Source organism: Bubalus kerabau, chromosome 1 (assembly GCF_029407905.1).
Source record: "Bubalus kerabau isolate K-KA32 ecotype Philippines breed swamp buffalo chromosome 1, PCC_UOA_SB_1v2, whole genome shotgun sequence".
NCBI classification, from domain to species: domain Eukaryota; kingdom Metazoa; phylum Chordata; class Mammalia; order Artiodactyla; family Bovidae; genus Bubalus; species Bubalus kerabau.
The window spans coordinates 152,102,459-152,127,445 of NC_073624.1; the positions used below are offsets into that span (position 1 = coordinate 152,102,459).

Below are 24,987 nucleotides of genomic sequence, written 5' to 3' on the forward strand. Positions count from 1 at the left end.
TGTTCTCTTCTAAGTGAAATGGAAGCACGTTGGTGATAGTGGAATTCATTCATCTCTTTTCAAATTTTCTAAAATCTATATAATATGTGAGATGCTTATTAGCAACTGAAACATGGACCAGAGGAAAGTCATTGCCTCTCGAATGGTTGGACTCTCCAAAATTTCACTTATTAATATAATTATCAATTCCAAGAATTCCAGTATTTTAGTCTTTATTTTAGTCTTCAAAGTAAGCACTGAATTTCCAGGCAAATATATCCTGGTTGGGGAGATTGGTGTTAAAGTGAAGAGTAGTTTTCAAATCACTCTGTGTCTTTTTTCCAATCCTCCTTTTCAAAGGTCAAGACTCACTTTCAGCTGTAAAATAGTGTTCCTTTCTGTGCTTTTTGGTATCCAAACTTTTGGGAAAAAGGATGAGGTACATCCGCCAAACTACCATCTCCCAGACTGACAGCTTTGAGTGGCGTCACTCAAAATGGGGAAGGAATCACCTCTTCCTCACAACTCTTCTTTCTCCTCTTCTGCACAGACGCAGGCTGCCCGCTGACTGTTCATAAAGGGCCGGCAGCCCAGAGTCCATACAGTGTTGAACACAGTATCAGCCAGGGAATCACAGGCTACTTGAAAAAGATTGAGAGAAATATAAGGGTTAATATACAGACTACTGCAAGTAGTAGTTTGAGTAATTTTGAAGAGGCAGTGTATTTCCAAGGATAACATGATACCCAGAGGAAAGTTAGAAGCAGTGACCCAAATACAGAATTAAAAGGGAAAAAACAAGATTTATGAGAAGTTTTTCAGAGAAGCTTCTATCCAATCTAATAAAGCAGAACACACTTTGAGATGCTTTCCTTTTATGGGGCCTCCAGGTCAAAACCATGAGTAGCAATCAGAATCTCCCACATCACTATGCTCACTCCATGGAAAATTAAGTTTTTTTTTCCAGAGGGCTCAAATAACATTGCTATGTTTCCTATAGCTTTCCCTATTCAAGTGTGGGATAAATAACTAGGTTACTAATATTTTGTGAAAGATCTGTACATCTGTATTCATCAGGGATATCAGCCTGTAAATTTCTGTGTGTGTGTGTATGGTGTTCTTATCTGGTTTTGGCATAGGTAAGGCTGGTCTCATAAGACTTGTTTGGAAGTTTTCCCTCCACTTCAATCCTTTTTTTTTTTTTTTTCAGTTTGTGCCCAGTCTTAGTTGCAGCTTGCAGAGTCTTCACTGCCACATCCAGGATCTTTAGTTGGAGCTTATGGGCTCTTAGTTGGAGCATGTGGAGTCTAGTTCCCTTGACCAGGGATCAAACCTGGGCTCCCTGCATTGGGAGCACAGAGTCTTAACCACTGAACCACCAGGGAAGTCCTGTCTTCAACTTTTGGAAAGACTGAGGGGGCTTCCCTGATGGCTCAGATGGTAAAGAATCTGCCTGCAATGAGAGAGACCCAGGTTCAATCGTTGGGTTGGAAAGATTCCCTGGAGAAGTGAATGGCTACCCACTCTAGTATTCTTGCCTGGAGTATCCCATAGACAGAGGAGAGAAGGATTGGTATTAATTCTTCTGTAAATGTTGAAGTCGCTTAAATAGCTGATTAATTTTTCTTTGAATGTTGAAGCCACTTTAAAAGTGAAGCTATCTGGTTACCAAACAGGAACCTCACCTGAATCTAGAGTCCAGGGATTTTATTGGGCATCAATTACATAGGCATATGGTGCTTATGTGACTGATTTCAGTCACTGGTACTCCCAGACCCCCAGAAGGAAGGCAGGTATTCACCATAAAATACACGATTGTATAAGCCATCTAGACCAACTGGTATAGTGTGGCTCCAGATCTTGGGCATCCAAAACAGCTCATCAGTCAGAAGTTTCCAAGCGTTCACTTCCCCAGAGCTGATGAAGGGCTAGTCATCAGCTCGCATGGCTAGAAAATAGCCATTTCTTGGGAATGTGCAGAGTTATAAAAACCCAGATCTTTTGGGTTAGACACTTTCTGTATGACATGGAACAGATACAACAACAGAAATCAGAGATGAGAAAGGAAATGGTAGAGAATAATGTTCTTGGCTAAATTTGAAGCATCAATTTCAAAATAACTATGCAAGTTTTTTCATGTCTTTTAATAATATTTTTTATAAATTTCAATGACTTCTCAAGAAATAATGCTTATTAATTTTTTTGAAATTTGATGTTTTTGTTAACTTCATGTAAAATTTATCTCTAATTAAATTAACATGTATAGAAATTTTCCACCTTTTAAAAAAAAGTGAAACCATCTGATCCTAAATTTTTTGTTTGTTGGGAGATTTTTGATTACTGATTCATTCTCCTTACTAGTAACAGTTCTGTTCAAATTTTTCTATTTCCCCATGATTCATTCTTGATAGATTGTTTGTTTTGAGGAATTCATCTGTTTATTCTAGGTTGTCTAACTTGTTGGTGTATAATTTTTCATAGTAGATTCTCATGGACCTTTATATTTCTGTGATATTAGTTTTAATGTTTTCTCTTTTATTTCTGATTTTATTTTCATCCTCTTTTTTTTCTTGGCAAATGTAGCTAAAGTTTTGTCTATTTTGTCTTTTTAAAGAAAACCTCCTAATTTAATTGATCTTTTCTATTGTCCTTTTAGTCTTCATTTCATTTATTTCCACTCTGATCTTTCTTCCTTCCTTCCTTCTACAATCTTTGGACTTCATTTGCTTTTCTCTTACGAGTTCTTTGTGGTGTAAAGTTAGGTTGTTGATATGAGATCTTTCTTATTACTTGATGTTGAAGTTTATTGCTATGAACTTTCCTCTTATTAATAGAACTGCTAGGAGGGATAGTTAGGGAGTTTGGGATTGACATGTACACTCTGCCATATTTAAAATGGATAACCAACAAGGACCTCCTGTTACTCAGGTACCAACAGGGAACTCTGCTCAATATTTTGTAACAACCTGATTGGGAAAATAATTTGAAAAGAAAGATAAATGTATATGTATAACTGAATCACTTTGTTGTACACTTGAAACTAGCACAACATTGTTAATAATACTCCAAAATAAAATAAAAAGTTTTTAAAAAAATTAAAATAGACCCAAATAAGTGGAAATACATCCATGTTCAGTGGTCAGAAAACATAATTTTAAGATGGCAATATTCCTCAAATGGATCTACAGAGCCAAGAAAAGTCTTATCAAAATTTCACCTAACTGACAAATTGAACCTAAAATTCATGTGGAAATGAAAGAGATACAGAATATCTGAAAAAATCTTGAAAAAGACAAGGTTGAAGGACACTTCTTGATTTCAGATTTTACTACAAAATTACAGTAATAAAAACAGTGTGGTACTGGCATAGACCAATAGAATGGAATTGAATTGAAGTCTCGAAATAAACACTGCAATTATGACAAACTGATGTCTTTGACAAGGATACAAAACAATTTCATGTGGGAGAGAATAGTCTCTTTCAACAAATGCTGCAGGAACAAGTGGTGGGAAAGAATAGTCTTTTATTTAACAAATGGTGTATATCTATATACAAAAGAAGGAAGCTGGATCTCTGTCTTACACCATACAGAAAAATTAACTAAAATGGATCATAGATCTAAATATATGAGCTAAAACAAAACTTTTAGAAGAAAACATAGTGACTTTGAGTTCAGCAAAGCCCTTTTACATATGACATCAAAAGACATCAAGAAATTTAAAAGATAAAAATGGACTTAAGCAAAATGTAAAACTTCTGCACTACAAATTATATCATCAGGGAAGTTAAAAGTCAACCCATAAAATGAGAGAAAGCATTTGCAAGTCATACATCTGTTAAAAGATTTACATCCAGAATATATAAAAAAGTCTTATGACTCAATAATAAAAAGAGAGCCCAATTTTAAGGGGGGGGCAAATGAATAGACATTTCTCCAAAGCAATTATTTAATGGCTAATAAGCACATGAAAAGATGTTCAATATCATTAGCCCACAGGGAAATGTAAATCAAAACCACAATGAGATATAACTTCACACCCAATAGGGTCTATAATAAAATAGATAGGTAATAACAGGTGTTGGCAAGGATGTGGAGAAATTGGAGCCTTAATACATTGCTGGTGGGAATGTGAAATGGGGTAGCTATTTTGGAAATCAATTTGTCACAAACTTACCAAATAACCTAGAAATTCCCCTCCTAGATATATATCCAAGACAATTAAAAACATGTCGCCACAAATACTTGTAAATAAATGTTCATACCAGAATTATTCATAATAGTCCAAAGTGGAGACAACCCAAATGTCCATCAATTGATGAAAGAAAACTTGTTTTATGCATGTGATGGAATATTATTCAGCAATTAAAAAGGAATGAAATACTGATGCACACTACAATATGGATAAACCTTACTGAATGAAAGAATCCAGTCACAGAAGACCACATATTTGTAATTCCATTTATATGAATTGTCTAGAATAGCAAATTTATAGAGACAGAAGACGAATGGTTGCCTAGAACTAGACAGGGGAACATTGTGGTGAGACTGCTAATGGCTCTGGGATTTCTTTGTGGAGTGAGGAAATTGCTCTAAAATTTATTGTGGGGAGTAACTTGACCTGACCCTAGATTAGCAGCAGGCATTTTTCACCTTTTATACATACAGATAGAAGGATACTCCCATTTACAGAGCCTCATTAATTATTCATATTTTCAAGTCTATGCACATTAGAACAACACTCTAGACATTGGTCTATAACAGGAGCCAAGCTTCTTCCTGTGGCTGACTTTCCCAGTAGCATAAAGCCAGCTCTTCATAAGCCTGAATTTCAAACTTTACCATCTAAAAGTATGTAACAGTAATAACTTGGATATATTGTTCGGGCTTCAGAAACTAAAGAATTACAATTTTCCTAAGATAAATTAGGAAAAAGAAATTATAGAATCACTGCTAGAAGTTAGGCAGCTAAGCAGTCATTTTAAAATAATTATCCTCAAGGATATAGAGAACTTTACACAAGAAGAAGATAGGTTTTTAAAAATTCTTTCTCTTACTGAGAACAACAACAACAAAAAAGCTTCAACCCAACCCCATAGACCTATACAGAATAATTCCTGATATGGAAAATTATTCAACAGTGGAATGGATAATGAAAGCCAGTTGGGCTACTCTTGCTCTGGTCTTAGAGGATAGATTTTTATCCTCTGGGAAGGCTTTGGTGTGGCCCCGTCCATCAGGAGTGGTGCCAGCAGCTCCTGGGCAGGACAGCAAGAACTCGAGTGAAGGATTGCCCAGAGTCTCCCTTCCCCCTTGCTTCATTGGTCACAGAGTTCTATAAAGAAAGATCAGTGAACTCTGATGATCTCTTTGAGTAAAGGGGCTCTGATTCCATTTCTGTGTGAAAATAGGCACCAAACTCTCCGCTCACGGGTCAATGCACTTAAGATACCTACCTTCCACATTGGAGACAAAGCCCAGACTCCGTTTAAGGTCGGAGCAGATCGAATGGAGGCACCACCGGAACTTCGCGTCACAGCGATACTTGTTGGCGCCACAAGTCTCATAGCAGACGTCCAGCTGGTTGCAGCACTTGGTCATTGCTGGGATGCCCAAGTCCATCTGCAGAAAAGAGAAGGAAGGAAACGCCACGTTTAGACCAAGGACCTCAGGCAACCTTCCCTGCCTTATTCTCAAATTCCTGTTACACATTCAGATCACAAGCGCCAGATGCCTGGAAAGAATACATCAAGTGGACAGTCACGGCATGCTAAGTTTTGATCATGATCTAGTCATTAGTTTAATAACTTTGAATGGCCCCTTTTTCTACCTTTTCTTTTAGATTTTAGTAGTTTTCAAATTCACAGGCCATTAGGGAGCTAAAAATAGAAAATCAGAAAGTGAGTGCAAGAGGGCAGAGCAGTCAATACTTTCAAATTCAACTAAAACCTTTACTTTGTGAGATTTTTTTTTTTTAACCAAAGATTCCAAGGCTCAGAAGTATGAAAAGTTAAGCCTTAGTTTACAAAGAGGTCACCAGGATTTTGCGGGGACCCATTCCATGCAGCGCTGTTTTAAGTGTGTGTATCTGTTTGTAATGTGTTGGGGACAGAGTAGGGTATAGAACATAGTTCCTGACCACAAGGGGACTATGATCAAACAACATCTAACATATATATACACATACACATTTATAAAGTGTCCTATAAGCAATTATAAATCTGTCATAAACTAAGTTCATAGACTTCCACACACAGAGATATCAAATGGGAGTTTTTGTAGAGGATTATTAGATGATGGTATACTTAAGATATAACAAGTAAAGAAAGGAAGTAATAAGCAAATCATACATAAGCAAGTCAACCAGTTAGTTTAGTCATTCAAGGGTCTTATCAGTGTGATACGTATTTTTTATTATATGTACTTTTTAATTAGGGAGAAAGACAAGTTGATAGCTGGCCTTGACTTCCAAAGTAACAAGTTAGATTTGATTGGGCTTCCCAAATGGCATAATGGTAAAGAACCTGCCCGCCAATGCCAGAGACATAAGAGATGTAGGTTCCATCCCTGGGTTGGGAAGATCCCTTGGAAGAGGTCATGGCAACCCATTCGTGTATTCTTGCCTAGAGAATCCCATAAACAGAGAAGCCTGGTGGGCTACAGTCCATAGTGTCACAAAGAATCAGACATGACGGAAGCAACTTAGCTTGCATGCACTTGAAGAGGGAAGGGACATGGTACAGTAAGTGATTAAAGAGAAGTAATCAGAGGAGAACGAGATGGTGAAGGAGTAGGTGGACGTGGAGTACATCTCTCTCCACGATTACATCAGGAATACACCTTCAGACACAGAGATGCATGCAGAACACCAGCTGAGAGCAGACAGGAGTACTTGACCAGTGGAAAAGAATATATAGAACCACGCAAAACTCCGTAGGACGAAGGAACTAGGGGGAAAAGTTAATAGCACTGGACCTGCCCTTGGCCAATGGGGGAACTGAAGCAGGTATCCGATCCCCACATCAGGGCAATTGCCTGAGTCATAGGAGAAACATTTAAGGCTGAGAGTGAAACCGCTGATCTGTGGCAGCCTAAAGGGGATGAGAATCAGACAGTCCTTGCGGCAGCCGTACATACCACAGACAGGGACGCTGGTACCCTGGAAGGCGTAACAGCTGGGAGCTGGAGTTTAGAGATTGTGGAGCAATACCAGGGCGAAGGCCGCTGTTGACCTTGGAGAGACAGATGAGGGTAGCGGGTGGGGGGCGGATGTAAGGAAGGAGACTGTGCTGGGAAATGCCGGTGGAGGAAAGCCAGGCAGCCATGGAAGCAAGGCGATACTGCTGGGTCATGCGGAGGGGGTGGCGCCATCACCATAGCTTCTCCCCACACACCAGCATCGGTAGCTGAACAATAGAGGCTGGCCCATCAAACGCTTGATGCACTGAACAACAGAGTAGGACCCCACCCAGGGTGCTCCTTTAAGTGACTGATGCGTGAAACTACAGAGTAGGACCCCAGCCAGGGACGCCCCTCTATGTGCCTGATGCACCGAACAACAGAGAAAGACCCCAGGCAAGGGAGCCCTCTAAGTCCCTGAACAGGCAGTGCTACAGAGAAAGACTGGCCAAAGAGGCCTTCTGATGCCAGCTACAAGAGGCTCGAGAAAAGACTCTGATAGGGCCGTAACTCCTGCAGCAGAGGCAGTCCGTGTCCCTGCACACTTGGCGCCGCCAGCGTCCCCACAAGCCAAGCATTTGTGCCACTTTCACCCTCAACTGTCAGTGGGGCGGAGCTGCCACAGGCAAAAGAGTCTTGCATCTGTGCGCACAGGGTCACTTTGGTTGTGTCTGACTCTTTGCGACCCTGTAGACTGTGGCCTGCCAGACTTCTCTGTCAAGGAGGGAGGTCTCCAGCCAAGAATATTGGTTGCCATACCCTTCTGGAGCACTATATTTCCTGCTGCCCTAGCCTCCAACTCCCCTGAGGACCTGGAGCTGCCAGAACCTCTGCAACCCAAGCAGCTGCACCACCTCCACACCTGGCCCTCACAGGGGCAGACCCAAGTCCTCCAGGGCAGCCTCAGAAGCAAACCCCAGTGGATGACCCACATGTAGAGGTGGAAATCAAACCACAGTTGAAATCCAGGGGCAGTGTGGCTAAGGAAGAAGACCCAAAACCTTCCCACCAGCTGTACAAGCTGCAGATTAAATCCACACGATCAACCAGGCAGACTCTGTGTCTGTGGAATATATAAAAGGTCATTGAGAGCTTCCACAAAAGAAAACACACTAGTTCTGATAACTGTGAACACTCGGGGCAAGAACACACAAGAGTAGGACCAGCTTAGAATCCAAAACAAGATATGAAATCCTTCTACCAATTTTTACATGAAACTTCTTTTCTAAAGTGAAAAATGTAAAAGGGTTTCTGAGAGGTCTTTAAATAATTATTACTTGATTTTAGAGGAAGCTGATAGTTTGAGAGGAGAAGGAAACGGCAACCCACTCCAGTATTCATGCCTGGAAAATCCCATGGACCGAGGAGCCTGGTGGGCTACAATCCATGGGGTCGCAAAGAGTCGGACACGACTGAGCCACTTCTGTGTGTGTGTGTGTGTGTGTGTGTGATAGTTTGAGAAATAGTCAGTTGCAAAATGAAAAATGTTTTAGCCAGCAGCTGGTTGGCAGGGGACGATATGTGTGTGTGTCTACAGATTTCTATGATGCTAATACTCCAAACATAATTGATTTAACAGTTCAGACATGAAGTCAGCCACTTGCAAAAGTCCTGAGGATACAGCAGTCAGCCCTCACTGGTCAGTACCAGCTTGCTCCAGTACATCTCTAGAAAGTCTCACCAATTTGAAGAAGTCACACTTGTTTGATCTATTTCAAATTAAGTCATGCTTGGTTCGCTAAGGCTCAGCTGATGTTTGCACTGGTGACTTCAAAGTTCACTACCCAATGGCTAATCTGAGGGACAGGTGCATCTGAGAAAAGGACATCAGATGCTTTCTTTGAAAACTATCTCCTTTTCTCTGTATCCAGTTTAAAATACTAATTATATTGCTCAACCATATTCCATAAGTGATGAATTCCATCAGAGGGACCTCTTAGATTAGTCTTAGTCAAAATCAGTCAACTAAGAAAACAATGGTGGTGTACATACTCTTTCTGGTACCTTGAGACCCAGGAAATAGGAGCTGCAGCCATTGGGCTCCTGAGGCTTGTAGCCAGGTCTGGGCATTGGTGCCTTTCCTAGCAGGGGAAAGAGGAAAGAAGCAGGAAGAAGTGTTTAGAAATGAAGCATTTGGAAACATTCATCAAATAAAAATTGTCTAAAAGTATATTCAACTTTTCCTTTAAAAGTCACTGCTCATCACTGACTTAAATTTGGTGGTGATGATGAAAGTGATGATATCATAAAAAAAAAAAAATCATCTCCAGACTAGACTGGCATTTTTCTCCCAATCTTGAAGAGTTTTATGAGCATTTATTTACTAACAATTCTAACATTTCTTGAAGACAAGGTCCATGGCAAAACCAAACTAAAACTTGAGGCCTCTCATTCTTCTATCCACTGTAAGACCACATACTATACACAAAGACCACCGTCTGATCATACACTTAAGGGATCAGAATTAAAATAATACCACAAACATTTTTAGAATAACTTGAAGGAAATTTTGCAAGATTCATAAATGTAGGCAAAGCATTATTTACCAAAATACAAAGAAAACATGCCTATACAATATGGTAGTTGTTTGTGTCATAGAACTAAGGCGAAACTATCTGAAAAGCTTTGGATTTCTTGGTTTCTCCTCCATGGCTTTTGGGTTATTTTACAGTCTTGCAAATACAGAGAAACCTTGTCAGTGTATCAAGAGTAGTCATTATAGATAAAGATAACCTTGACCTTAGATGACCTCAGAACAGTCTTCTGCAGTGAGTATTTCTATGCCATTATCCAGACAAGAAATATGGGACTAAGAGATTTAGTGACTTGCCTGAGTCATATAGAAAGTGGGAGGAATTGGGATATAAATCCAGCTTTCCTGTTTATCTCCAAAACCCATGCTCTTTCCCCTCATTCCTCTGCATCCTATAGGAGATGCAAGACATAGCAAAAGACCGAGGAAATAAGCCAAGAATTAATCCTCCAAGTGAGACACAGGGAATTTCTTCTTTCTCTTCTATAACTTTCTCCTATCAGGTATTTTATTCTTAACTATTTTGTATTATGAACTATTTCAAAACTAAAGTCAGAGAAACAAATACCTATGTACCCACTACACAGAGAAAATGCATGTCAATGTTGCCAAACTTGCTATAAATATTTTTTATGCTTAATTAAATGTTATAGTTGAAGTCTCTTTATACCCTTTCTGTTTTAAGTTTTAGATGCTAAGTCTATGCTTTAAAGCTCTCCCTCCTTTTATTCTTAAAAATTGTCTGATTACTCTTGGACATTTACTCTTGCATACGAATTTGAGAGTCCACTTATTACATTCTACAAGAGACATCATCCGGATTTTTATTGAAAATACATTGAACTTACAGATTAATTTGGAGACAACTGAATTTCTTAGAATAGTCTAAATTTCCAGACATGAGCCTAATATAGCTTTCCATTTACTTAGATCTTTCTTTATATCTTTCAATAGAGTGTTATAATTTACTCCATATGTTTATTATATCTCCTACAAACTATATTATTCAGATGCTTAAACAAGATAGAATATTTTAAGAATATCAGGATGTAAAAATTAAGCCTCAGAAGGCTGGAATGATGTCTGCCCTTTTCTGGAACCGAGGCTACTTCTAACCTTCTGCTCTACCAGCCCTGGAATGTAGCCCTGGGTCTCATGATCCAAGATGGTGCTTCAGCCAGTACATCCATATTACAAATAGCAGAATGGAAAAAGGAGGTAAAAAGGTCAGAGCCCCTCTCTTTAATAAATCCATTCCAGAATGTTACACACATCACTTCCTCTTACTTCCCTTTGGAGTTCCCTGGCTCAGATGGTAAAAGCATCTGCCTACAATGAGGGAGACCCAGGTTCGATCCCTGGGTCGGGAAGATCCCCTGGAGAAGAAAATGGCAACCCAATCCAGTACTCTTGCCTGGAAAATCCCATGGATTGAGAAGACTGGTAGGCTACAGTCTGTGGGGTCACAAAGAGTTATCATATGGCAACACCTACTTGCAAAAGTGGGCTAGGAAATGAAGTTTTTTTTTCAGTGGAGGCAGCCATGAGCCCAGCTTGAAGTTGGAAGGAGGGCTTATAAATATAGAAAAAATGGGGACAATAAGCAGTTTCTGCCATAGTCTGTTTGGGTATCTGTTACTGTACTACATGTTTATAAGACAGGGTTCAAGATAGTCCTCAGTGATCCCTGTCCTGGTGTGTTTATACCCGTGTGTACTGTCCTATGGTTGGTCTGTGTGACCAACAGAATACGGCAGAAATGGAGGTATGTGGCTTCCAAAATTACATTATAAAAGACTACAACTTCTGTCATGGAAAGGTCCATGTGGCAAAGAACTAAAGCCTCCTGCTAACAGCCACATGAGTTTGGAAGGAGATCTCCAGCTTCAGTCATATCTTCAGAGACTGTAGTATCAATAGGCAGTGTGAGTAGAACCCTTATTAGAAACTCAGAGCCAGAACCCAGAAGAGCGTCTAGATCCCTCACCCTGTGTGATACAATAAATGTTTGTTAATTTTAGCTGCTAAGTTTGGGGGTCACTTGTTTCTCAGCAATACTTAACTATTGCAGTTGCCATTATGATTTGAATCTCTTTTCATCACATCTTTTTCTACAACAGCTTTATTGAAATAAAATTCACATATTATACATTCACTCATTTAATGTAATTCAGTGGGTTTTATCTGTTAGACCATTACCATAATCTAATTTTAGAACATTTTTATTATCCCAGAAAGAAACCCAATACCCATTTTTAGAAAAATCTCCATCTTTCATGTTCATCCATGTTGTAGCATGTACCAGTACTTATTTCTTTCTATGTATGAATAATATTCCATTCTCTGGATCTACTACAGTTTGTTTATTCATCCACCATTAATAGACATGGTGTTTGTTTCCATTTTTTTGGCTATTTGTGAATAGAGCTGCTATGATCAACTGTATGCAAGTGTTGGTTTGAATATCTGTTTTCAGTTCTTTTGTGTATGTATACCTAAGGAGTGGAATTTCTGGGTCATATAGTAATTCTGTTTAACTTTTTGAGGAACAATCAGCCTGCTTTTTTCAGCAGCTGTACTGTTTTGTATTTCCGCCAGAAATATACAAAAGTTCCAATTTCTTCAATCCTCACAATTTACTAGAGTGTAGCTATAAGTGGTCTATGTATCTGGAACAATCTGAAGGCTTTGGGTCTTTCACCTCTGGAGAATTAACAGCCCTTGTCTGAATTTTTAAGTTTCTTCATTCTCTATAATTTCTCCTTCTGGGACTCTTTCTACTGAATGGTGAATCTTTTTGATCCTGTCCTTCTTGTATCTTAATCTCTCTTTTATATTTTCCCTATTTTTCTCTCTGTACTGAATTTTTATTAGCTTCATCAAATTTACTTTCTACTTTACTAATTATCTGTAGGTTGACTAGCTGTTAGATTATCTGATATGTAACCCATCCACTGAATAGTTTTCTTCCAATGACTATAATTTTTATTTCTGTGAGTTCTATTTAAATCTTTCAAATCTACATATTCATTTTCATTGTTTTATTTTCTAATTACATTTTCTATCTTTCTTTTATATCTTTAATAATTTCAAATGTTATGATTTTTTATCTCCAATCCTTGGGATGCCCTTTCATTTTTTAATGTCTACTGACTCTCCCTCATGGTGGATTATCTTTTCAAATGGTATGTAGTTGTTTTCAGAAGGGTTTGTTTTTCTAAAAGAATTCCTGTGCCCTGAGTCACATACGGTAGAGTAGTCCCTAGTTGCTTTTGCTGTGGCTCCAGGAGACTGAGGATAATTGAGACACACAGGTATTTGTTAATGCCTCAGCTTGGGATACTCGCACCAGGCCAACTGAAGAGATTCAGATTCCTCAACTGTACATAGAATATGCTTCAGGTAGTGATTTTTTAGTGGGTATTTATTCCTCCTCCAGGCCCCACTCCCAGGTGGATAGAAAGCTTCCTTGCTACTTCAAATCCCTTTTAAACAAACTAGACAGTTTCCCAGGCTCTAAACTTTCTGCAAACTGCTCAATTCCAACTTCCCAATCTTACAGTTCTTCTCCTCTCTCTGTATGAGCATTAAAGCACATTCCTCAGCCCATGGAGTCTGTATATAATGTTCCAGACTGACGCCTCCAAGGACCACAGCAGCATAAGCTTCTGCTACCACTTTGGTTTTGTGTTTCCTCTTCATTTCAGGAACTTGAAGGTTTCCCTTTATTTCATTCTAGCTTGAGTGTATATGTATTTGTTTTAATATTTAATTTCCACTCAGCCTTTCTTATTATTTGTAATGGAAGTGTCCTGTACTCGTTGATGGAGTCTGCCAGCCCACCAGTGATTCCTCCATTACTTTTCAAAGGCCTTGAGAAATATAACTTAGTATTGATACTCTAACAACTTGTGTGTGTGTGTTCTGGGAGGAGGGGAATGGGTAAAGTGTGTTAAGTAATACTAGTAATCAAATTATACATATGGAAATAATCACACAATGAAAGGTGTATTATCTCTCGGAAGTGAGACTATGGTGATTTTATTTCTTCTTTGGGTTGTTATTTTACAAATGTTCTACTTATACTAGGTTTATAGAAATCAGGGGGAAATTTTCAGTAAACAAACAAATGTCTAAATTTGATGGTGAAACTTAACTCTTTTTCTGATCAAGGGTTTTTGCAGTAGACTCAGTCCAGTTTCCTGAGTTACCCTCTGCCTTTTTTGGACTTAATAACTCACAGAAGATAAAACTCCCAGTTTGAAAGATAATGGGTCACCAATTATAGACACGTCCTATCTGGCCTGCTATTGGTGACAGTTACTTTTACTGTATTTAATGTTTCATGATAGTTGCAGAAAGTCTATTGAGGAATGAAGCTTGAAATAAAAATTCTAAGAAAAAAGGTGATGGTTTGAGTCCAGACAGAGATTATGTACCAGATCCTCATGTTACAGTTGGAGCAGATTTGAGTTGTGTTGTGTCTTTTCACTTTGATGGTTTGAGTCTAGGCATCAGTTATGCACGATGTCACAAACTAGTTTTATTTTTGGGTTTTGGCTACTTATAGGAGTGAGAGGCTGACCACCTGATCTGGGTCAGCTTAGCAAACACTGGTCCAAGTCCAGCCTGTTCTTGTATAACCTGCCAGATAAAAATAATTTTTATATTTTTAAATGGTTGGGGGAAAAGTCAAAACAAGGATAATATTTTGTGACATATTAAACTTGAAATTAAAATTTTAGTGCTCATAAAAATTATTTTCAGAACACAGCAACACTCATTCATTATGTATATTAGCCACAGATGCTTTCACAGAAAAACGAGCCAAAAACTGTTTCGATCTTGATGTGAGGATGGTCCTTTAAGCAAGACAAAAAATGCAGAAGATATAAAGGAAGTACCGATAGACTTGTGGAAATTTAAAACATCTGACTAAAGTGAAACACCACAGAACACTGAAAAGACAAACAAGGGAGTTAGGCGTGAAATGAGAGTTCTACCAGCAGACAGGTCCACTATCTTCTGGGCCCAACCAGTTTTTCCCCCTGTCACAGTAAAAATGTCTGGGTTTTATCACCCAGGTCAAGGGTTAAGCCACACGGGAGGGTATGTACTTTCTCCCCATGCAGCTGGTTCCAGCGGAGGCAGCTCTGTGCTCCACTAGGGGTCGACCTAGTGGTCAGAGTGCCGAATTTGAAGTGCACATTTTGCTTCCTACCAGAAATCCTCAAACACAGCATGAGGAACACAGCAAGGGGGCAAAACAGAACTGTGGCAATTTAACTGAAGCAGTAAACTCTATTAGCAGTAAACTCTATTCCAGTCACTAAAACAGATTCAGTTACTGTATGAGGTCAAGTGAGCGACTTGTCCCAGAGATTTGTCTGGGACAATCCCTGTTTCAGTATTTAAAGTCCTTTGTCCCAGGAACCGCCGGCCCCCCATCCTGGCAAACCTCGACAGTTCATCACCTTTCCTGAGAACAACCTTTGCCCTCTAAGTCAGTAGCTCTTTCCTTTTTTCGGGCTATACATCTTCTAAGAATCTGATGAAGGCTGTGAATTCTTTGCCTGGAAAAATACACAAACTCACAGCTTCATAAAATTCTGCTCTAAAATTTCAAACAGGTGAAAAGTTCTCTAGAAAATAAGAACGCTGATGTTTAAGGCTACATGCTTTCCTAGAACTTAACCCAAGAAGAAAATTATCCTTTTATCCAAGTTTGACAGTGTGCATAAATATCTTAAATCATGATATACAAGACACAGAAACTCTGCCCCAGAGACCTTCATAAAGACACAGAACATCTAAATCATCATTTGATGATTTCTTCCAGGAGCTGAGAGGGTGTTTTCCAGCCACTGGGATTTCTGTGTTTTTCAATTTTGTATTGAAAAAGAATCGGAAGAATCTGATTGCATAGTTAACTTGTTGACTATCTTTCTCAAACATTTATAAAATTTGTTTGGTACCTGCCATGCTCCATTTGGTAGCTTGGTTCAGATGTAAAGAATCTGCCTGCAATGCAGGAGACGGGGGTACAGTCCCTGGGTCAGGAAGATCCCCTGGTGAAGGGAATGGCTACCCACTCCAGTATTCTGGCCTGGAGAATCCCATGGATAGAGGAGCCCGGTGGGTTGTTACAGTCCATGGGGTCACAAAGAGTTGGATGCAACTGAGTGACTTTCACTTTCTAACAGCACTACTTCTTTATATACAGTGTCTTTAATTCTTATAACCATCTTGCAAGATAGATATGATTAACATTAGATAGAAACATGAGGAAACAAAGGTTGAGAAAGTTAGGTAACTTGTCCAAGGTCACTAGCAATGAGATGTCCTGCACCCCCACCCCCAGATCAAACCTTTGATTTTTCCATCAAAGCCTGGTTCAAGGACCATTTGTGCTGTCCCTAGCACAGCCCCACTGAATCAGAATCCCTGAGGTGGGAGAGGGTGTTCCCATTAGTGCAGACTCCTTAAACCAGGTGTATGTACCATGTATGCTCTTGATTCGTGATGAATCTCTATATTTTAGCCCAATCCTTTGGTCAATTCAGATTTTGTGTGTTAACATGAAAACAAACTGTAGGTGGAAGAAGTGTGGCAAATAGTGTTGACAGCTAGCAGGATACAAGCACAAATCGCCTGTCTGAACAACTATGAGCTGAAGTCCTCCCAGAATGATCCCTTAAATAGTGTTGTCTACTGTAGCCACAATTTGTAATCACCTGGGAAACATTAAAAATAATGATGTCTGGGTCCAACCTAAGGAGGTTCCCTTTTAATTGATTTGGGCAGCAAGTGTTTTTTAAAGCCACCCAGGTGATTCTAAGTGCTGAGTGAGGTAGGAACCACTGTTTTAAGTAGTGATAAGCACCTACGAAACGGCAATTTTTCTTGTAGACTAACTGTTGCTAAATTGTTCCTTCTGGAAAAAGAGGGAAAAAATGCAGTTTTTAAAGCAGTTTTTTTTTTTTTTTTTCCTCCCTCGAAGTGTGATCCCAGGACCCTAGCAGCAGCAGGATCACCTGGGAACTCTTAGAAATGCAGATTTTCTGGCCCCGCCCCAGACCTACCCAACCAGTATATGAGGGGTGGGGGTGAAGCAGTCTTTTTAAACAAGCCCTTAAGGGGATTTGCAGCACAGGCAAGTTTGGGAGCCAGTGCTTTGACGAAAGTGTTTTTGCACAAGAAATGTGTCACAAAGCAAACTGTAGAAGAACAGTTAGTTATTAGATGCTGTCTGTTCAAAGGCCTGCTTGGTTCTCAGTCAACTTGAGAAGATGGACTGTACTGTTTGGGTGCAGCCTTCAGGTTCTTGGCTCTCTGCATTCCAAAGGTAATAAGGCGTAACCCCCTCTTTCCTATGTGGTTTTCAGGTCCCTCTTTGGACAGGTTCCGTTTTGCAGAGTAACTGGAGTTACCTGCGACCCTGTAATCTCTCTGTTGTCTGTTCCCACCCCACCCCACCCCACCCCCGCCAGTGATTGCTGCATCGACTGACCCAGGTGGAAACTTGAAACCAAACTTTGCTGAAATCTTTTAATGCCATTTTACTAGACAAGAGGGTTTGGGTCTTGTTTCCCTAAAGAAAGAGAAAAGAAGAAGAAAAAAATCCTGCTGTTATCTATTTGCTAAACCATAGACTTAATAAGTCTTGTGTTGCCTCTAGGAAGGAAAGGAGCACTTATGTTTATTAAATACCTGGAGTTAACCCTTTCCTGCCCCATCCATGCAAACTCTGTGAGCATGGTCCCTGTGACAAGGCACCTCTGCATTTGTCCAACACACCTTGGATAAAGACGTGGCTAGCCGTCCAGGTGGGCCCTAGCTAGCACAGGTTTACTCTATGGAATCTTCACAGAGATGCTGCAGCTTCCTTTTTTCACTGTCTCCCTCTGAGGTTAAAGCTTCTATTCTGTAAAAATTTTGGTTCTGGAGTGTTAACCACAGTCTCTTAGTCACTTTCAGTTTGTAAGAAGAGATTGCCCCTGCTCAGGGTTAAGAAAGGAGTGTGAGACATTGGCTGAGTCCAGCAAGTGTGTGGCTTTTTTGAGTCTCTCTCCAAGCTGAGTTTTGTCTGTTGTGTCTAGAGAGAATATTTCTCAAGTGTTTTCCTGCTAGGGTCAATCTCCATTTTCATCTCTTAATCCCACGCTGAAACATTTGATAAACTAAACAATGAAATGGATGCTGTTAGGAGACTGTGTGTGGTTTCAAAAACATTCTTTGGAAGTTACCCCTTGCCTCCCAGCTGTAAGGTCCAGGGCCCCACTTTCTGTTCCCATTACACTGAATTCCAGTGTAAGGGGAAAGCAAGAACGGGCCTCAGGGTCTGCTGTTTTGCAGCTAGGCCTGCACCCAGCTTCCCATGTACCCTCTTTACAACTCAGATGAGGTAGTGCTCCTACCCATTCAGTTCCACATCCAAGACCAGGCCTGAGCGACAGTGTGGTCACTCAGGGACTGATCCCTGGTGGGCAGAGGTGGCTGGCAGATGCCCATCCTACTCACAGAAGGCCTGCCATTGCTGACTGAGGCAGGGACAGCTCTCTTGGTGCGGGGTGGGATGGGGAGCGGGATGGGTTAGGCAAAGTGATCAGAGACTGAGACAGTTGGGAGGAAGGTGTGAACTGGATTAGGGGGAGAGGAGAATCCCTTTCCAAGCTAGGCACAGAGTGACTGAGGAAGCTCAGAATTTTCTGGCAGAATTTTCCCTGAATGATCAGCTTCAGTTTTTCAGCCCTAGGAACATCTCACAAAGACATCCCCTATTCATTTTCCTCCTTGCCCTTGCCACCTTTTCCTAAGTATCTATCTGCCTCAAAACAAACCCATTAAAATGGACCCAGGGAACAAGTATTGCAAAACTCCTTGGAGTAGGTTTGCCAGATAAAACACAGGAAATGCAGTGAAATATACACTTCAAATAAACAATCAGTAATTTGTCATTATAAGCATGTTCCAAATATCCCAAATATTTTAACAAATATTGGTTGTTTATTTGAAATTCAGAGTTCACTGGGCATTCTACATTTTAATTTTCTGAATCTGGCAACTACCCTCTAAGAAGTCGGTAACAAAAAAAAAAAAAAAAAGAAGTGGGTAACAGAGAAAAAGTGCATGACAGATTGTGGCCCTGCTCAGGCTGTTCACAGGTCCACCAGAGACAGTTTCACAGGAAGAGAAACCGTGCACTCACCGTATCGGCACCTGTACTGACAGACTCCATTTTTCCCTCCCAGCAGTTCCAGAAAGGAATCGAAGTAGCTGTTGACAGATTCAAAGCTGCCCCGGATGTGCCGAAGGCCCCAGTCTGAATAGGACTCCTCTGCGTCAGGGCTGGTGTCACTCTGAGCCAGGCCACCAGCCAGGCTGAGCCACAAAATCAAGAAGCTGATGGCCCGCATCATCCTGTAGCCAGGTGGGTGCTGAGGTCCCTCCTCAAACTCCCCCAGCCAGTGTCCCAGGAAGTCCAGGTACACAGCCCACCGGCCAGATGCCAGGCAGGACTGGAAAAGGGATTACCTGGAACGCTCAATCTGTGTGTTCCCCAGAGGTGGACTTTAAACACAGCTATGGAGGTTAGGATGAGATCAGGGCAATTAGAAAGGGTAAAGGTTAGGCAGTAGGAGGGCCTATCTGGGGGACGGCTAGTGAGAGAGCGAACACTTCACAGCGGATTCCCCGGCCCTGGAGCAGGGAAGTTAGCTGGCTTCTGGAGGCGTAAGTTGTGGAGCAATTGGAATTCTACCCCAAACAGGCTGGTTAACCTACAGATCAGTTGCAAGTTTGGTCCCCCAGGACCAGCCTCTTGACACAAAGGACCTGGCCACACCCCTAAGCCAGTCACCTACAGTTGGTGTTTAGCGAGATACGGGACGAGGGATAAAAGACTCAGGAAACCCCAATGATGCTGAGTCAACAATGTCACCTGTACCGGTGGTCTGGGTACGGTCAGAGTTTGCTCTGTCTGTGAATGCGGGCTCAGATTCAGCACCCCACCTTCTGTGTCAGTGCCTGCTTTGCTCTCAGACTCTGTGCTCTAATCTGACAGAGCTCCTCCTCATAGCCAACCTACTGCTGGGGCATTTTTGCCTCTTTATTTACAGCAGTATTTTTATTTACACTCAGCTGCATCTGGTGTATACAGATTGAGATGGAACTTAGGGAACTCAGCACGCTTAGTGTTATTCTTCCATTGAGTTGCTTAAAAGAGAGTTTATCAGAAACACTATTTGAAATTTTAGGCTTTAAAAATGTTGACCAAAGTCTAGTGTTTTGGTGTCGTCTTCAGTTTATACTTTGCTTTTAGTCCTGTGAAGAAATACATTTTATCCATGAAATCACTAGGCTAAAAAATAATAACTATGGATCAAATGAGTCATTTTGCTTCTCTGTCAAAAGTCTGGAAATCTCCACAGAAAATAGTGAATTAAATTTCTTCATTTTAGATAAGAAATGTATTTGTCTAAAGACTCCAGTAATGGTACTCATTATAAAATATTTCGTATGAACAGCAGCAATATCACCAATATTTTAAAGTACCCATAATTTTTTAAAGCCATTGTATGTATGTGTGTGTATTTTAATTTCACATCAATTCTACAAAGAAAGGTAAATACCATACCCATTTAAGAGGTGAGAAAACTGAGATCCAAATGACTCAGTCAAAGATAAGCAGGCTATCCAGGCTAAAAGCTGAGAGACAGAACCAGCTACATGACCAGTTAAAATGAAAAGTGGAGCTCCTTTTCAAAACGCAGGGGGAAATTGCCATTAAAGGACCTAAAATAGAAAGCTTTTTCCTTTAAAAAAAAGTTTTATTGTGTTATAAATACCGGGTAATAGTGATACCTGAGAAACAATATAAACGTATAAATTGCAAAAATATTTTTGATGTCATAGTTTTATATAATATGTAATAATTTATTAATGTATGATACCTTGATCATTTTTCTGACTTTTCTGCAAATTCATTTATTAAGTCATTAAAATTTATACTTTTAGTAACTACATTTTCAGTTCATACAGTTGAAAGCATTGCCAGTTGCTCTTGGCAAATGCAAGGTCTCAGATACTTTTTGATAATTTTTAATTTTGAGAAGGCTCTGCTGATCCAATTGTTACTGGAGTTATTAAAAGTATCTCTTCCCCATTTTTTGATACCTTAAAATTTATTATTATTATGGTAAATATTATTTATTCATATTTACCATTTTAACTATTTTTAAATGGATAATGCAGTGTCCTTAAGTACATTAAAGACATTCACAGTGTTGTTCAGCTATCATCACTCTCCATCTCCAGAACTTTTTCATCATCCCCAATGGAAACTGTGTATGTTAAATAATAATTAACTATTCTTTTCCTTCAACTTCTGGCAACCACTATTATCCTTTCTGTCCATATGAATCTGTCTACAGAAGGTACCTCATAGAAATGGACTGATACAACATTTGTCCTTTTGTGTCTGGTTGGTTTTGTGGAGCATAATGTTTTCAAGGTTCATCCGTGTTGAAGCATGTGTCAGTACTTATGTTGTGTATATGATGCTGCTGTGAAATTAGTATACAAATCGCTGTTCGAGTGCCTGCTTTCACTTCTTTTGAGTACATAGCTAAAATGGGTTTTGCCAGATCAAATGGTAATTCTCCATTTAACTTTTTGAGAAATCATCGTACTGTTTTCTACCATGGCTGCACCAGTTACATTGCCCCCAGCAATGCAGAAGGGTTCCGATTTCTCCATATCCTAACCAATGCTTGTTATTTTCCATTTTGTTTTTTTGGCAGTAGTCATCCTAAAGAATATGAAGGAGTATCTCATGGCAGTTTTGACTTGTATTCTCTAATGGTTAGTGGTATTAAGTACCTTTTCTTGAGCTTTTTGGTCATTTATATGTCATCTTTGGAGAAGTGTCTATTCAAGTCCTTCTTTACCTAATTTTTTTCCCTCAGCTTCATTGAGATATAATTGGAGTATAACATATGTAAATTTAAGGTATACTTCATGATGATTTGATACCTATCTATATTGTACAAGGATTACCATAGAGGGGTTAGTTAATACCTCTATCATCTTGCACACACACATATGTATGTGTGTGTATGTGTGTGTATATATACACACACACTCACACACATGTATTCTTTTTCAGATTCTTTTCCCATATAGGTAATTACAGAATATTGAGTAGAGTTCCCTGTGCTATGTGGGAGGTCCTTAGTAGTTATCTATTTTATGTATAGTAGTGTGTGTATGTTAACCGCAAGGTCCTAATTTATCATTTCATCCAATGTTTCCCATTTGGCAACTGTAAGTTTCAAGATCTGTGAGTCTGTTTTGTAAATAAGTTTGTTAGACTTTTTTTATTAGATTCCACATTTAAGTGATATCATATATTTGTCTTTCTCTGACTTACTTCACTTAGTGTGTTAATCTCTAAATCCATCCATGTCTCTGCAAATGGCATTATTTTGTCTTTTTTTAATGGCTTGGTAATGTTCTATTGTATATATGTACCACATTTTTATTCTTGTCATTGGACATTTAGTTTGTTTCCATGTCTTGGCTGTTGTAAATAGTGCTGCAATGAACACTGGAGGGCGTGTATCTTTTCAAATTATGGTTTTCTCAGGATATAGGTCCAAGAATGGGATTGCTGGATCATTTGGCAGTTCTATATTTAGTTTTTTAAGGAAACTTCATACTATTCTCCATAATGGTTGTACTAATTTACATTCTCACCAATAGTGTAAGAGGATTCTCTCTTCTCCAAACCCTGTCCAGTATTTATTGTTTGTAGATTTTTTGATGATAGCCATTCTGGCTGATGAAGTGATACCTCATTATAGTTAAAAATTTTTTTTAATTGGAGGATAATTGCTTTACAATATTGTATTAGTTTTTGCTGTATTACAACATGAATCAGCTATAAGTATATATATAGTCCCTCCTTTGAACCTCCCTCCCAGCCCACTCCCATCCTACCCCTCTAGGTCGTCACAGAGCACCAAGCTGAGGGCTCCCTGTGTTACCCAGGAGCTTCCCACTAGCTATCTGTTTTACACATGGTAGTGTATACCTGTCAACGCTGTTCTCTCAATTCATCACACCTTCTCTTTCCTCCATGGTCCACAAGTCTGTTTTCTATATCTGTGTCTCTATTTCTGCCCTGCAAATAGTTACATCAGTATTGTTTTTCTAGATTCCATATATATGTTACTATATGATACTTTTTCTGACTTAACTTCATTCTGTCTGACAGTGCCTAGGTCCATCCACATCACTACAAATCACCCAATTTTGTTCCTTTTTATGGCTGAGTAATATTCCATTGTTTGTATGTACCACAACTTTATCCATTCATTTGTCGATGGACGTCTAAGTTACTTCCATGTCCTGGCTACTGTAATAGAGCTGCAGTGAACCTTGGGGTATATGTGTCTTTTCAAATTATGGTTTTCTCAGGGTGCATGCCCAGGGATTGTTGGGTCATAAAGTAGTTTTATTCCTAGTTTCTTAAGGAATCTCCATTCTGTTCTCCATAGTGCTGCATCAACTTATCTTCCCACCAACAGTGCAAGAGGATTCTTTTTCTCCACATCCTCTCCAGGATTTATTGTTTGTAGAATTTTTGACTTTGATGGCCATTCTGATTGATGAGAGGTGATACCTCATTGTAATTTTGATTTGCATCTCACTAATGAGTGATGTTGAGTATCTTTTCATGTATTTTTTAGCCATCTATATGTCTTCTGTGAAAAAAATGTGTGTTTGGGTTTTCTACCCACTTTTTGATTGGGTTGTTTGTTTTCCCGATATTGAGCTGCATGAGCTGCTTGTGTATTTTTGAGATTAATCCTTTGTCAATTGTTTCATTTGCTATTATTTTCTCCCATGTTGAGAGTTGCTTTCATTGCTTTGGTTAAATTTATTCCTAGATATTTTATTCTTTTTATGCAATTGTATATTAGTTTGTTAATTTCTCTGATAGTTTTTAGTGTATAGAAAGGCAACATTTTCATATATTCATTTTTGTATCCTACAAATGTACTGAATTGCTTTTTAATTCTAATATTTTTGTGTGTGAGTGGAGTCTCTAGAAGTTTCTATATATAATAACATGTCATCTGCAAATAGTGACAGTTTTACTTGCCCCTTTCCAATTTGGGTGCTGTTTATTTCATTTTCTTGCCTAATTGCTCTGCTAGGACTTCCAATACTATGTTAATAAAAGTGGTATGCATGGGCATCTTTGTCTTGTTCTTAATCTTAGATGAAAGTTTCAGATTTTCTCCATTGAGTATGATGTTGGCTGTGGATTTGTCATATGTGGCCTTTATTATGTTGAGGTACATTCCCTCTGTACCCACTTTTTTGAGAGTTGTTAATCATAAATGGATGTTGGATTTTGTCAACTACTTTTCTGTGTCTCTTGAGATGATTACATGATATTCATCCTTCATTTTGTCAATGTGGTGTATCACATTGCTAGATTTGCAGATACTAAACCATCCTTGCATCTCCCAAATAAATCCCACTTGATCATGGTGTATGATCCTTTTTCTTTTCTTGGCTGTGCTCAGGTCTTTGTTGCAGCACAGGGGCTCAGTCATTGAGGTGTATAGGCTCTCTAGTTGGTGTGCATGGGCTTAATTGCCCCATGACATGTGGGGTCTTGGTTTCCTGGTCAGGGATCAAACCAACGTCCCTTGCATTGGAAGGTGGATTCTTAACCACTGGACTACTAGGGTAAGCCCCCCTTTTTTTGAGGTTTAGAAGGAAGCTAGATTCCACACTTATTTCTGCTGAAATAAAGAAATATGAAGGCAGTTCCTTCATTATTTCAGTTACTGAAAGAGACGGCATTACCACATTACAAATCAATGTCAGATGTAAGATATATCAACAGATAAAAGAAACATTTTTCTGATTAATCAAAATTCAGTTTTTATAAGCCAAAAAAAAAAAAAAAGAAAAACCTCAGCAAATTCAAAGCTTTTTTTTTTTTTTTTTTTACAATTCTTCATTTACACCTGATTAGCCACCTATTTCTCCTTGCATATGAAATTTTTTCATTGTTTTATTTTAATTCACTTTTAAAAGGTTTTGTTTTTGTTGTTCAGTCACTAAGTCATGTCTGACTCTCCACGACCGTGTGGGCTAGAGCACTCCAGGGTTCCCTGTCCTTAAAAATGGCCTTGATGGCGTTTTTCTCCACATCATCCTTTCTCAGTATTTCCAAGAGATATTTCAGGAACTTAAGAGAGAAGGTGTGAGAAATAA

At 39.3% G+C, this 24,987-nt stretch overlaps 1 protein-coding gene and 1 long non-coding RNA gene across 4 annotated transcripts; one reads left to right on the top strand and one right to left on the bottom strand.

Moving 5' to 3' along the window:
- Positions 1-78: 78 nt before the first annotated feature.
- PLA2G12B (phospholipase A2 group XIIB) lies at positions 79-19,109 on the bottom strand. Of its 3 annotated transcripts, none has more exons than XM_055535556.1 (4): positions 18,899-19,109; positions 9,150-9,238; positions 5,435-5,600; positions 79-617 (listed from the first exon to the last, which is right to left on the bottom strand). In XM_055535556.1, the coding sequence occupies exons 1-4, from the start codon at positions 19,107-19,109 to the stop codon at positions 499-501; spliced, it is 585 nt and encodes a 194-aa protein (XP_055391531.1). In that variant the 3' UTR covers positions 79-498. The 3 variants fall into 3 exon arrangements, with proteins under 3 accessions (XP_055391531.1, XP_055391521.1, XP_055391538.1); XM_055535546.1 differs by having other exon boundaries at positions 79-620; XM_055535563.1 differs by lacking the exons at positions 9,150-9,238; positions 18,899-19,109 and adding an exon at positions 7,116-7,387 and having other exon boundaries at positions 79-620.
- On the top strand, positions 16,806-23,953 carry LOC129619999 (uncharacterized). Its single transcript, XR_008698337.1, has 3 exons — positions 16,806-17,035; positions 18,942-19,120; positions 23,250-23,953. It is a non-coding gene; the product is annotated as an uncharacterized LOC129619999 (long non-coding RNA).
- Positions 23,954-24,987: the final 1,034 nt, after the last annotated feature.

What these genes read in the sequence shown, in the direction of transcription:
- PLA2G12B (XM_055535546.1), bottom strand. Translation starts at nt 19,109, where the DNA reads ATGATGCGGGCCATCAGCTTCTTGATTTTGTGGCTCAGCCTGGCTGGT. An exon ending in GTCTCAAGGTACCAGAAAGA is followed by an intron (nt 5,601 to 9,149) that starts GTATGTACACCA and finishes TCTTTTCTGCAG; the next exon opens with ATGGACTTGGGCATCCCAGC. An exon ending in CTTTGTCTCCAATGTGGAAG is followed by an intron (nt 621 to 5,434) that starts GTAGGTATCTTA and finishes ATCTTTTTCAAG; the next exon opens with TAGCCTGTGATTCCCTGGCT.